Below are 14,513 nucleotides of genomic sequence, written 5' to 3'. Positions count from 1 at the left end.
TGAGAATGTCCCCCACAGGCTCTGGTATTTGAACGCTTGGTCCCCAGCTGGTGGTGCTGTTGTTTGGCAATGTTGTGGGAGGTGCAGCCTTGTTGGAGGGAGAACATCACTGGGCATGGGTTTTAAGGGTTCATAGTCTTACCTCACTTCCAGTTTACACTCTGCCCTTCTATTTTTTTTTTTTCTGAAACAGGGTTTCTCTGTGTAGCCCAGGCTGGCCTTGAACTCACTTTGTAGACCAGGCTGGCCTCGAACTCACAGCGATCCACCTGCCCCTGCCTCCCGAGTGCTGGGATTAAAGGCGTGCGCCACCATACCCGGCTCACTCTGCCCTTCTTGCTTATAGTTGAGGATGTCATCTCTCAGCTCCCTGCTTTGGTAGGTCTCACACACCATCATGGGCTCTCCCTCTGGGACTGTAAGACAAACTAAGGTTCCATAAATTGCCTTGGTGTTTTTACCCCAGTAAAAGAGGCAGCTCACAGATACGGTGTCATTCCTTCGCACACGGACTTCCAGTTTCCTCAGTGCTGTCTCTGTTTTAGCTGCTCCTCTGTCTGTGTCTCAGCTACTTCAGCTTAATAATAAAACTTGAAATTAAGTAATGCTAGTCCTTTCATTTGGCTGTTGTTAAAAAAATCATTTGGACTAGTTTAGGTTAGTCCTTCAGCTTTTATAGAAAATATGGACTAATTTTATCAGTTCTGAAAGGGATTTTAACTGGAATTGAATCTATAAGTGGATTTGGGAAGACATCCCAATACTGAGGCCATCAACCCTTGAACACTCTAATGTTCTCCATTTAATTGTTTTAGATTTCCATGGAGCAGAGTTCTAAAGCATTTGAGTACTTCTTCGGTATTTGTTTATGACAGCATTATGATTGGTCCTGTTTTAATAATTTTAATTTCAGATTGTTTCTAGCATAAAGACATAACGACTGAGTTGATATGTATAGATCTTGAATTCCATTATCTTAGTAACACAATTATTAACTGCAGAATTTATTTCTTTGTTTATTTACTTATTGATCAATTTATAGATAAATCCATTGGGTTTTCTGAAAGGATTTTCATTTTCATGTCAGCTGAGAGAATAAACTTGTACTTCACCCCCCTCCCTTTTTTTTTTAACTTTTTCTGGATGACTTGGTTTGTTTTCTTGCCCTAGTGCACAAGCCAGAGCCTCCAGAGCAATGGTGAAGCTGAAGGGGCCAAATCTGTTCTTGTAGAATTCCCCATTCTAGCTCAGTGGTTCTCAACCTTCCTAATGCCTCAACCATAAAATGGTGACCCTCAACCATAAAATTAATTCACTGCTACATTACAACAACAACAACAGCTACTACTACTACTACTATTACTATTCTTATTATTTTGGTTTTTTGAGCCAGGGTTTCTCTGTGTAGCCTTAGCTGTCCTGGACTCGCTTTGTAGATCAGGCAGGTCTCAAACACAGAGAGATCCACCTGCCTCATCTTATTTTTTTTTTCTTAAAAATTGGATGAAATTTATTGATGAAGTCATAGGAACCTGGAGTGTTTTTCCTGATTTGGTCAATTTGTTCTGTTATTTTTAGAAATGTAAGTGTGGTGAAATACGCGTTCAGCACGTTATCCTGGAGATGGTGTCTTGCTATGCTGGATGGTTTTGTACTCTCAGGGTTAAGCTGTCCTCCTGCCTCACCTTCCTAAGTAGCTCCCAACACAAGTATGCGCCCTCACACTGGGCCCTTAGTCTCTTAACTACTTTTAAGGGCACAGTTCGATAGTGTTAAGGTCATTCACATTGTTATGCCACCATCTTCCAGAACTTTCTGCACCTTGAAGACTGGAAATCTCTATGCATTTTAAAGCAAGGCCCATTCCTTCTTCCTGTGCTGACCCAGTTTATGCCTGGTTGGTCTTCAACAGAGGTTCCAAGAAAGCACAGTGGTTTCACAACTGTCCAGGAAAAAAAAAAGTGGGAAAACATGTAGTCATGCAAAATAATCAAATCAAACCCTTATCTCAAACATACAAAATCATTTTATGATTGATTAACATTTAAGTGTAAAACCTAAACTTGAAACTAGTGGAAGAGCGCAGAGAAGTTTCCTGGTACAGTCTGGGCATCGTAGTTTGGATACAACCCAGCGACCAGTTAACAAAAGGCAAACTGTGCAAGAGGACCTCATCATGCTCCAGTCATTGAATAACAGAGGAAATAATCAACAGAGCGAAAAGACAGCCTATAGGGTTGGAGGAAAAGACTGAAAACTGCATATTTGATAAAGAGTGGATGTGCAAAATATATAAGGAATTCAAACAAGCCCAAAGCAAAAAACAAAACAAAACAAAACCCAAATAAAACAACATCAAAAAACAAAAAACCCCAACCAAACAAAACCAAGCAACCCACTTGCGAATGGACAAAAAACATGAGTAGGTATTATTTTAAAAATATACAAATGAAGAAATGGAAGCTGGGCATAGTGGCGCACGCCGTTAATCCCAGACCCCAAGAAGCAGAGGCAGTGTATATCTGTTAAGTCTGAGGCCAGCCTGGACTACATAGCAAGTTCTAGGCTAGCCAGAGGATATACAGTGAGACTCTGTCTCACAAACAAACAAACAAACAAACAAACAAACAAACACGAATCCGCTCTTCATCTCTTTGTCTTTACGTCTGCCACCTGTGTTGACCTACATGTTGGCTTCTCTGCGGATTATAAAACGGGTAAGTGTGGGCTGTGTATTTTAAATTGTCCAGCAGGAAAAAATGAACAAAACCCAAATAAAACAACATCAAAAAACAAAAAACCCCAACCAAACAAAACCAAGCAACCCACTTGCGAATGGACAAAAAACATGAGTTTTTTGGTATCATTGCATTGTTCTGCTCAAAAGCCCTAACACTGTTGCTACTGAAATTGGTTCTCTTTGATTCTCAAGCCAATCCTTGCAGCCAGGGGCATGGGAGGCAATGCTTGGCTTGGCACACTGCCATATCCTTCATTCTTAGGACTGGGGTACTGTCATCTCCCCAGAATTTTATGGGTCTTCAAAGTTTCACCCAGGAGTTGGCTGCCCTCAGGGTGTCCCCACGTCCGAGTTTTAGATAGAGCAGAGATTGTAGCGATCTGCCAGTTGGGCTGATCTTTGTTTTTGATAGACAAGGATATCTCGTTTTAGCTCCTCTAAGAAACCACGTGGCCATCTTTGAACTCATTCTCGGCATTATTTCCCACAGAGAAAGAGTGATTTGGTTTGGATTCATGGACTTTCCCCTCATGGCTGTCCTTACTAGTAGTTTTCATGGTAACTGCTTTCCGATACCTTCTGGTGTTTGTGCGTCCTTAAAGTCAGGACTGAGCTTCAGCCTCAGTCAGAAATAAAACTAGCATGGATTTTGGAGCTATGTCAGCAGCTGCTTCAATGTTCCTGGGAATCATCTTTTCATATGCAAAAATAGATTCCAGAGACAGCTAGCTTATGGGGCTGTTACAGAGCTTGTGTTGGGATGCTTTCTGTTACTGTAACAAAATCTTGGAGGCTGGGTCTTTCCTAAAGGGGATAGATTTTTTTGTTAAAAAGGTTACAGTTTTGGAGGCTGAAAGTCCCAAGCTGGCTAGCCCCTTGGGTTCACTTTCTATAGTGAGGGTCCAGTGGCAGGTAGTACCACAGTGGAAGGATCCTATAGTAAGACTGGAAGCAGGAGTGTAGGGAGCAGCCAGGCATGCTCTTTGATAACAAACCTGTCTTGAGGAGTAACTAAGGTCCTGTGAGAAGTACATAAATTCTTTCCAAGAGCAGCACAACTAGTGACCTACTTATACCACCATTTCTCCTATCTTAAAAGCTCTACCACCACCTGATACTTCGGCAGTAGGATGACAGTCCTACTGTCGGGGCACATTCTGGACATGTCCAAGCCATAGCAAGAATATGTGTATAGAGAATTTCATAGCTGGAGGTCACACCAGCTGGAGGTCATTTATAATCCTAGATAGAGCATCCACCTTCACCCTTACTCTCTTCATTGAAAATAGTTCTGTTATCTGTTTCCTTCCACCAGAATATAAGGTTCACAGACGCAGGGCACGTATCTATCTGACCGATTGTGGGCTACTGCTGTGGGAAATTGAGGGCAGTGGGACTGAGGATGCTGGGAGACAGAAGAGACCTCCAAGATTCCCCTACCGAGAGGCGAAGGATGTGGGACATCAATCCACCAAGTCACAATGGTCATGAGGTTAGGTCCTCTCACTACAGACACCGATGACCTATTTATTCTGCCTTGCCCTGCCCACAGGCAGAGCGGGACTCTTATGGCCAGAGTAATTTTGTGTCAGAGACACCCCACCCACCCCAAAGTCTTGCCACTTGCCGTTGGTAGTGGTTGAGCCCACCTGCACAGTGATGGTGAGTGCTGAGGGAGTGTGGATGAGGCAGCCACGGTACCCACTACACAGTTGACTGGAAAATGATGACCATGATCACAATATGCCGCCAACCCAGGCCAGTTCTCTCCCTCTCATCTGGTTATTAATTTGACGAATGTGTTGAGTCTCCACAATCTAATTTTTGTCCGAACATCTTGAGGATGCTCAGGGCTCATTTTAGCTTCTTTTGTGTGGTCTGGCTAGCACAGGGATGGGGGCTCTGGAGTTTCCATCTTGGAGTCTTGGGACTGGTAATCTCATTAGGAAGGAGGGGTTGTAAAAGGCTTTGCCTTGGCGTCTATATTTGCACATAGTCACATTGTCTGGATTTGAATTGGATGTTACTGAGGATGGCTTAAGGGTGAAGGCACTGTGGCCTGAAGAAAGTGCTAGTAATCTAAGGCCAAGTGTGTGGACTAACCATCCCTTGTCAGTTTCCCTCTCCTGAGCAATGGAGCCATGGAAGAAGTGGTTGAGAGTGTATGAAATAGTTCTGTTTATTGATTAGAACAGGGTATAAAAGTACAGCATTTTGCAGGCATTCTGGACCTTCTGGGAGGGACATGCAGTGTTGCGCTTGAGCTGGGAATGGAGAAGAGGGACAGACCTTGGGCAATGACTCTCCCCCTGGGGAGTGTTGAGAGACTTGCTCTATGAGCACAGATGCTAGCGTGGGAGAATTATTAGTCCCTACTGCTGGAAACAGTTTGGGTCATCTGATAACACCATGCTTGATAATCCAGTCCTATTCTACGAGTGTTTATGTGCTTGCCTCTCCCGATCCTGTCATGACAAACTCTTAATTGTTCTGTGTGATGCTCTTTCTTCCCACTAGAGGAAGGGACACAGGCACATTGGCTTGGGAGGCCATCAGAGGAGGGTGTGTGTTTGGCTCAGGCCCTCTGGCTGGCAGGTCCATCAGGCTCCACCTGGCCTGGAGGCAGTGAGTTGGGGGCATGTAAGCATAAGACTGTGCACTATGGTTGACGCTCAAGCAGAGGGGCCTTCCGCAGGGCAGCAGCATGAAGAGATAGGCATGCTTCCAAAACGAACTCAGATCCCAGCTCGCCTCTCTCAAGAGGAGTGACAAGGAAACGTCGGCAATCAGAGGCGGAGCCACAGGGCGCCAGATTTCGTGGAAAAGGAAAATCTTCAGCAAAGAATTCTTCCAAAGTGTAAAAGGTATCTCTGTCCCGAGAGTTGGTGTGAAAAACCAGAACAAGGGCAGAGCAGGGCGTTAAGGTGTTTGCTCAGTGTCTCTGAGAGCAGGAGGGCCAGTGTCCTTTGTTACATAACATTTTGGAACAGCTGTAGAGATCTCATGATGTTGTCATCCTGGGGAAAGAAGAGCAGGAGAGAAGGTGGTTAGAGCTGTCCAAGGCTCCTGCCCAAGAGCCCAGTAACCTCACACATTTCCAGCATGGGATGTCTTTTTCTTCTCTCTCTCTCTCTCTCTCTCTTTTAAAATTGTATTTAGCCGGGCAGTGGTGGCACACGCCTTTAATTCCAGCACTCGGGAGGCAGAGGCAGGTGGATCCCTATGAGTTCAAGGCCAGCCTGGTCTACCATGTGAGCCCAGGACAGCCAAGGCTACACAGAGAAACCCTGTCTCGAAAAAAAAAAGGTATTTATTATTTATACAGCATTCTGTCTGCATATGTGCCTGCAGGCTACAATAAGGAACTAGATCTCATTATAGATGGTTATGAGCCACGATGTGGTTGCTGGGAATTGAACTCAGGACCTTTGGAAGAGCAGACAGTGCTCTTAACCTGAGCCAGGAAGTCTGCAGCAGCATTACTAACAAGGAACAAGGGGGTGGGGTTCTAGCTAGCCATTAGCTCAAGGTCAAGCTGAATGCCGGCATTCAGGAGAGAAAAATGACCCGTGGAACAGTGCATTGGTTTTTCTTTAAGATGCTCTGTCAATATGTTGTATGAAATGACTTTCACATTCACAGGAGATAGTCATGCCTTTTCCTGTTTATTCAATTACTGTGATTAATTATACTGACTAATTCTTGGATGTGAAACCAACCCTGCAATTCCCATCTTAAGGCTGTGATAGCCCCATCAATCAAGCTGAGAAGGTCCTCTTTAATTCTCTATTCCTTGAGATTAGTACAATTTTTTTCTTTAAATGTTTTGAGGAATGCACCATAGAAGTTACTTGAATTTGTCATTTTCTCTGAGGCAAAGTTTTAAATTACAGACTCAATGCCTTTGAGACATAGGGCTATTTACATTTTTGCTTTATTTCTGTATTAGTTTCGAAAGTCTGTGTTTTGTGGGGGAATTCATACATCTTATGCAAATTGTCAAATTTACTGATGAATAAATTACTATCTTTTAATGCCAGAGAAACTGATAGTAGATGTTATTATTTTTACTTCTGATACCAGCAGTTTGAGAATTAAAAATATATTTCTCTTACTAAGTAAGCATTTGTCAATTTTATTAATTGTCCTCAAAGAGATCTCTTAGCTTTGCCTGCATTGTACATTTTCTATTGTATACTTTCTAAGGTATACTTGAGACAGGGTTTAGCCTCTATGTAGCTCTGCCTTTCCTGAGTTTGTGAAGGCTAGCCATGGACTCAGAGGTTCACCTGCCCCTGCCTCCTAAGTGCTGGGATTAAAGGTGTGCCACCCATCATATATGGCTTTCTAAGGTGTACATATTGAAGACACAAAATTCTTAAATCTTCGCCTAAGTACCACACTTCTATATTTTGAATTAAAATATAGTGAAAATATTAAAATTTGTGGGATCTGAAGCAATACTTAGCTAAAGCAATATTTAGTATCCAAGAACATTGACCGCACACATGTGTGTTTGTGTGTGTGTGTGTGTTTGTGAGTGTGTGTGTATGTGTGTGTCCCACTGAACTTAAGGTCGAGAAAGCAGACTTTTGATCAAGAAAATAAAAAGAGACAGAGTTGATTGTGAGGATCTGAGTCTTTGTAAGTTGCCGAGGGCTCTGGAGTTAGGCAGCCTGTGTTCAAGGCCGGGACCTCTTATTTCCTGCCTGTGGCACTTATCCTCTCCGTGCCTTAGTTTCCTCACGTATAAAATGGGGCTGAGTATAATATCCACCTATTGTGAGGTGGTGAAAAAAATGAGCTGCATAAGGAATGGCTGTGGAAGGTGTTCATATGAGCAACAAGATCTGAAAGATCTCACCTGGAAAGCAAAGGAAACAAAGAACACTTCTGTTGGGCGATTGACATTGCCTTATGGTGTTTGACATTAACATGACAGAGCTTAAATTCCCTCTCTGTCACTCACTGTAGTGCCTCAGTTTCCTCCTCTTGAAATGGGTATGGCAGGCATAGGGTTTAAATATTAAAACACTTTTAGCTCCACAGAGTAAGCTGTTGGCCCGATTTTGCTCTCTACCTAAGTGTCCTTTCTCCTGGCTGCCTAGGAATTTGCTTGGGAATCCGCAGACTACCCAAATATCTGTCAACTAATGGGTGAGCATCCAGCTGGACTGGGGCACTCTAGGACAATGGTAAAGGTCAGTTAAAAGAGGTCAGTATTATAGAGTCTGGCCTAACTGTTAGCTCTCTGGACTGCCGTCCTGTAGGGGCATCTGCCTGGAGGGGTTTCAGGTGGTTGAAGCTTGGTTGGTGCTCTCTGTGTGCTAACGCAGCCTCCTCCTCGACTCCCTGGCAGTGCAGTGTTTTGGGGGAGCTTAGGCTGGGGCAGCATGACCCATGGGACAGCAGTGTCTCTTGAGGAGCATGCACAAAGCAAGCCTAGCCTCAGACCTGTGCGGGCCCTCCAAGAAATCTGGCTTGCAGAAGCAAGTTCTAGCAGCCTTGGTATGAGGCATCACATTATGATGAGAGTTTCTAGGGTATCTGCAATTGCACTTTGAAGACACAAATTGTACTTTGGAAAAATTTGAGGCAATTCTTTGCACATTTATTGAAGCTCTCCCAACTGTTCTGTATCTGAGGAACAGGCACAGAGGCAGCGAAAAGGACAGGGCCGCCTATTCTGCAAATCTCAGTCCTCAATGACCTGCTGGGCTTCACTTCTCCAGGACCTGGGCTTCCGCTATCTGTTGGTCCTGAGCAAGCTGAGGCATGGAGGCCGTAGGCTTCTGAGCCTAGGGGTTGCAGGTGTGTGCAGATTCCAGATTCTTCCCTCTGCAGTTCCCATGCCCCAGATGCCTTTCCTCAGATCTATTGTGTCTCCCGGATCTCTCCTCACCTCCTGACAGGATTCAAGAAATTCTTCTAAAGTTACGATGCCGTCTTTATTTTTATCCATTTTCTGAAAGACACAACAGAGAGGTCTTCAAAGAACCCGGTATTTCACATTTCAGCATTTGCTCTGTGTTAGCCCCAGCATTAGGATGGTCTTTCGTTAGCCAGTTGGTTCGTGGTTCTAATATTATGGTCCTCATGGGCTTCTTTACATCAAAAGATTGCTCTCATCACTTAACTTATTGCCACATTATTGTTATTTGCTGACACCCCAACATGCAGTACTCTGTTTCTGTTATTATAGGAAAATAACCGAGGCTGGGTGTTGTATAAGAAAAGAGGTAGCCGAAGCATGGTGGTGCATTCCTTTAATCCCAGCACTCAGGGAGGCAGAGCCAGGCAGATCATTGTGCGTTCAAGGCTGGCCTGGTCTACAAATCAAGCCCATGACAGTGAAGGCTACACAGAAAAGCCTTGTCTCGAATAAACAAAAAAATTTCCCCCCTCCAAAAAACGAGGTTCGTTTATCTTATTGTTTTAGAGCAGTGGTTCTCAACCTTCCTAACGCTGTGATCCTTTAATATATACAGTTCTTCATGTTGTGGTGGCCCCCAGCCATAAAGTTATTTTTGTTGCTACTTAATAACTGTAATTCTACTACTGTATGAGTTGTCATGCAACTATTTTTGGAGATAGAGGTTTGTCAAAGGGGTCACGACCCACGGGTTGAGAACTGCTGTAATAGAGCAGGTCCAAGAACACACCACCAGTTTCTATCAAGCGAGGGCCTCATGGAGAATGGTGTATCGTCATAGTGGGGACATGTGGAAGAGGTCACACAACAGAAACAAGAAGCCAGAGGATGTGAGAAAGGGCCGGCCTTGATCATTCAACTCAGCCTCATGGCAACCACAGCACTAATATCTGAGGTAGCTCTCCCAAGGACCTAGTCACCTCCCATCAGGCTCCGCCCAGGAAGGATTCCAGGACCTTAAACACTGCCACGCTGAGGACCAGGCTTCCGTGGTGAACCTCGGACACACGCCCAAAGCACTTCCAAACCGTAACACGTGTGTTCCGCCCGCCCACTTTCTGCTGGCCTCTCTAGCAGGAAAGAACCCTGGGGAATAAGAAGTTCTGGTCCATCTCTGTGCCGACTTTCTGTGCAAACTTTCAAGATATCAGAGGACTTCTCTTTTCCTAGCTGCAGAGAGGGAGGCTTGAGCCGAGAGAGCCCTGAATTCTTTGGTACTCTCTATTACTAGACTTTTTTTTTTTAATTTAAATCTGGGTGCAGCTATGCGTTTGCCACGTCTCCACTCAGTCGTCAGCAGTGTCCACCCACTCTTTACTAGATCAAGGCTCAACTGTCCCACTTCAGAATCTCACAGGCTGGCTTTGACCTAGTTTCCAATTTTGCTCCCCTTTGTAGCCCAGACAAACGTGCTCAGTAAGTACCCAGAGTGGGTGAATAAAGTCTCCTCTAACTGCTCAGCTTCTGCAAGGATTCTTATGAGATTTGCCATCTGTAGTTAATGACAACTCTTCCCCCCTTCCCGCCCTGTTCTGTTGGGTAACGCACTGGCCCACCTTGCAGGAGCATTTCCTGGCCTATCAGTGTAAGCCCGTGCACACGCGCATGCGTACCTGGAAGAAGACGTCCACGTGCTGCCTGGGCGTGTCCTCTTTGAGCACAGGGTAGGTGTATTTCCCCATCATGTCGTAGATGGCTTTGACTATGTCCATCATCTCCTGGAAGGGGACACGGAGGCCAAACCGTCATACGTGATTTGTTTAGGGTTCCTCTTGCCAAGAAGAATGGCAAAGCGGACCCTTTTAAGCAGATGAATGGGAGTTAGGGAGAAGACGCAACACCCTCCTCGGAGAAAGTGGTGGAATCCTCTCTGCCTTCAGAGGTCTTGGTCAGGCTACCTCTTCTTGCATTGTCCTCAGTGAGGGGTGACACTGGAGTCCTCATTTGCAGACTGAGACAATGAAGAATTTTTTCGACTTACAGGTAAATTACTGTTTTAGACTAGCTTTGAAGACACCCTCACAGGTTCTATTGCTATTTTAAGATAAGAAAAAGTAGCCAACATAAGGATTATCTACAGGACACTGAGGTTTTCTCCAAACCTGTAATTAATAGGGTTAGACTTGTAGACAAGTTATGAAACCAATACAGAGGGCTCATGTATATTTTCACCCACTTTCCCTTAATATTAAAACTTGTATAAATGTATAAAAATGATTAAAACCAGGAAATTAACATTGCTATACTATTATTATCTAAACTATAGATTTTGTTCATATCGCATCTGTTTTTCCACTGATATGCTTTTCTCCTTGAGATTCCATTTTGTGTCAAGCTGTGTGTTCTTTGGGACATTTTTGGGACCTTGTCATGTATGATGAGAGTGCTGGTCAGCTGACAGTGCTCTCAGCTTGGGTAAGACTTTGTAGAAGCCATGGATGTCCCACCCTCAGGGCTCCATCAAGGAGGTACATGGTGTGGCTATGTCTTGTGATTGGCGATTACTTGATTAAGGAGTTGTCTGTAATTCTCTGATTTCAGTATCTGTCAACACACATTGACAGCAGAAATCTCTATGGTGTTTGCCTATTGAACATTCTATATTCTCTCTTAGAAAGTTAATGTTTTAGATCACAGATTAAAAAAATCTTCTCAGAATCTGTTGCTGTGTCAAATTAGGACAGGAGAGCCAATAGCCAATGTCCGTAGGGCACTTGAGGCTTTCTTTACATAGATTACTAATAATTGTAGACGTCCTGGAATACTTCTGTAAGCAAGAGGTGACTTCGTTTATTTATGTACTTAGTTCTTTGGACTTATGGATATCTATTATATTTTGTGTTTGTGACTATTTAATATTATCACAGTTTATTTTGTTGATTAAATTGCTTTAGCTTTGACTTACTAAAACTCCTCTAGACTGATGCTTGTAGCTGTTTGACCTGCCCCAACCAGGATTCAGGTTCACTTTCTATTTCTCCTTTTCCAGTCCTAAGACACACAGCTCTCTAAGGAGACTGGCTCCTTTTTTATTGGTGAACAGTGCTTAGAAAGAATGACCTGGCCAGGCATGGTCGTACAGGCCTTTAATCCCAGCACTTGGGAGGCAGAGGCAAGCGGATCACTGTGATTTTTAGACCAGCCTGGTCTACAAAGCGAGTCCAAGACAGCCAAGATAACATAGAGAAACCCTGTCTTGGTTAAAAAAAAAAAAAGAAAAAAGAAAAAAGAATGATCTTTTTTTCTGTGCCACTGGGGGTCTTCCCCAACACGTAGAACTAGGAAATGGGTTTGTATCCACACGTTCACTCCACAGGGTGCGCTTTACTAACCTTTCACAACCATGTGGCCATTGAGACATTTTCCACTTGAGAACTTGTGTCAAAGAAGGGACAGGAAAAAGAATTAGGAATGCTTGGGGTTCTCATTGCCTGCAAGTTTGATAAGAATGTTCCAGATTGCAAAGATGAGGTTTTGGAAAACTACTTACATACACCTGTGTCCACCCTTCATTAACTCTGCCATCTAAAGACGCCTGGCAGGCGTTAGTGGGGACAGCTCTGTCTTCTTTGCCCATTATAAAAAAGGGACTATTTAGTACGATTACTCAGTGATGTGATGGAAAAATGGATTGAACCAAGGTAGAAAACCAGGTGGTATAAATCCCACCCTAGACTCCTTTCTTTAGGTGTTCCTGTGAAGTAGTATTTGAATATTTTAATTTAGAGTACCAGATATGTAACCATGTATCTAAGAGCTTAGCTGCCTAGAAAACTGATATGATGCTATCACAGTACTTTTAAAAGTGATTTTGTTTTTGATTTTTGAGGCAGGGTTTGTAAAGTGATTTTAAAACCATGTAAAATTACAAACAGCTGTTAATATTCTGTGATTTTAAATGATCATCTGTTATGTAATGAGTGTTTGAAATCTGGCCTGGAAAGATGGCTCAGCGGGCAAGAACAAGAGCTCTTCCAGAACTCTGCTCCCCAGCACACAGGTGGCGCCGAGTGGCCTTTAACTCCAGCGCCAGGGGATCTGGTGCCCTCTTCTGGCCTTTGTGGGTACTGGGCAAATCCACCCCCTAATTAAAGATACAACAGTTAAAATATAGAGCCTCTATGATCTGATAAAAATTCTATTGTTATTTTACTAGCTTTGGTTTCTTTGTGAGTTTTTAAATGCAATGACTAGTTCTTATTACATTTTCACAAACTATTTGTTTATCTACTTTGGCCATTGTTCATTTTAATTTGATTGTGAGATCTCTTTGTATACTTTGGGGATGGATAAGTTTGTTTGTAAGACATTTAAAAGTATGCACCACAGGCTAGACATGAGCCAAGGAAATACAGAGAGAAGCGAAGCAGATGCGAGACCGTTGTTAGCAATGTCTAGTAAGAAGCCCCATCACTTTTTGCACGTTGCGGATGTTTTAGCAACAGTGTCACCTGCTTTTCAACTTTGCTCACGGCATTTTCTTTTCTCCCCAAGGTGAAAGGCTTAAGACTATTTAGAATGATGTCATCATACTTTTCTTTGTGTTTTAATTTTATGCTTTTCCCATTCTAAATTTAGATGTCATGTCTCCTCCTCCTCCCCCTTTCCTCCTCCTCCTCGTCCTCCTCCTTCAAAGGGTTTACATCATCTTACAGCTTACTGTCCACCATGAAGGGAAGCCAGTGCTGGAACTTAAGGCATGGGCCGGGAGACAGGCACTGAAGCAGAAGGCATAGAGGGGTCCTGCTTCCTGGCTCAGCTCCTAGTTTTTTGTTTTTGTTTTTTAAAGATAGAGGTCACCTGTGTATCTGATTGACTCACACCTGTGACATCCAGAACACTCATCCACTTACTGCTGAAATGTGATAGTGAGCCAGTTTCCCTGGAATCACCTCTTTCATTATTCACATCTGTTTGTTCTGCTCTTCATGCTTGTTCCAGTATGAACTGAATTTCTATTGGTTCCCAGCTTCCCCTTCTGCTCCCCCAATCTATCTACGACCCCCCCATCTTTTCACACACCACAATATGTCATAGCTCCAGTTTCCACCTTTTGAAAATTACCTTTCCTATTTTCACTGGTGACTTTTCCAATTTTCTCTTCAAACAGCCATTTTATTTTGGGTAGGAACAACTAAATTTAAAATTAGCTATTTTTACAATAGTGTCATCTTTATAACGGACTTCCCTTGAGAAAATGGCAGGTGTTTCTGTTTTTGTTTTGTATTTCTCAGAAAACTTTTTTCTTCATCTAAGTTATGAGTGTTCTTAAATGCTCATGCACATTACATTTTACACTTACATAATTAGAATATCTTAGTTACAACTTTCTAAGTATTCATAACTGAGACATGAGTAACACAGTTTAGATATATTAATCTCTGGGCATGATCTTTAGGTCTAATTGTTTAAATGGTTTCTCTTGTCTTTCCTCCACTAAGTATGAAGTCATGCCACTGCTGAACATGGAGGCTCACACTTGTAATCCCAGTGCTAAGGAGGCTGAGGCAGGAGGACCACCATGCAGTCAAGGCCAGTCTGGGTTACACAATGTGCTCCAATCAGCTTGAGTTACAGTGTGAGACTATGAGAGAAAAGAAAGTCATGTCATTAACAAAGACCGCCCTAGCTTCCCAGATGTGTGTTTCTGTCCCATTGTATTTGAAGGGCGTTTGGAAGTGTGAACAGATGGTGTGGTCAATAGCAAGCACTCGGTCTTCATTTCTGCTGGAGCTGAGGACCTCTGAGATGCCATCGTGAAGTGACATCTTTGTGAAAGCTGCGTAGAAGGCTGGGGCGCATCCTGTTCTGGTCGAGATGCATTTTATTTCCATTTTATTA

General features: G+C 43.4%; 1 protein-coding gene across 5 annotated transcripts in view; it reads right to left on the bottom strand.

Annotated features, from left to right (window-relative positions):
- Nucleotides 1–4,894: 4,894 nt before the first annotated feature.
- The window catches only part of KCNIP1 (potassium voltage-gated channel interacting protein 1), a 357,410-nt gene continuing 347,791 nt past the window's right edge, over nucleotides 4,895–14,513 (bottom strand). For all 5 annotated transcript variants that reach the window (XM_084762896.1, XM_084762895.1, XM_084762897.1 and 2 more), the window contains 3 exons: nucleotides 10,286–10,390; nucleotides 8,643–8,705; nucleotides 4,895–5,757 (listed from right to left, as the gene is read on the bottom strand). In XM_084762896.1, the coding sequence (XP_084619022.1) occupies nucleotides 5,710–5,757; nucleotides 8,643–8,705; nucleotides 10,286–10,390 (216 nt within the window). In that variant the 3' untranslated portion in view covers nucleotides 4,895–5,709. The remainder of the gene's footprint in view (nucleotides 5,758–8,642; nucleotides 8,706–10,285; nucleotides 10,391–14,513) is intronic.

Source organism: Acomys minous (assembly GCF_964271855.1).
Source record: "Acomys minous genome assembly, chromosome: 16".
Lineage (NCBI taxonomy): Eukaryota > Metazoa > Chordata > Mammalia > Rodentia > Muridae > Acomys > Acomys minous.
The sequence above is the reverse complement of the archived record's forward strand: the minus strand, read 5'-3'. Positions and strand labels throughout refer to the sequence as shown.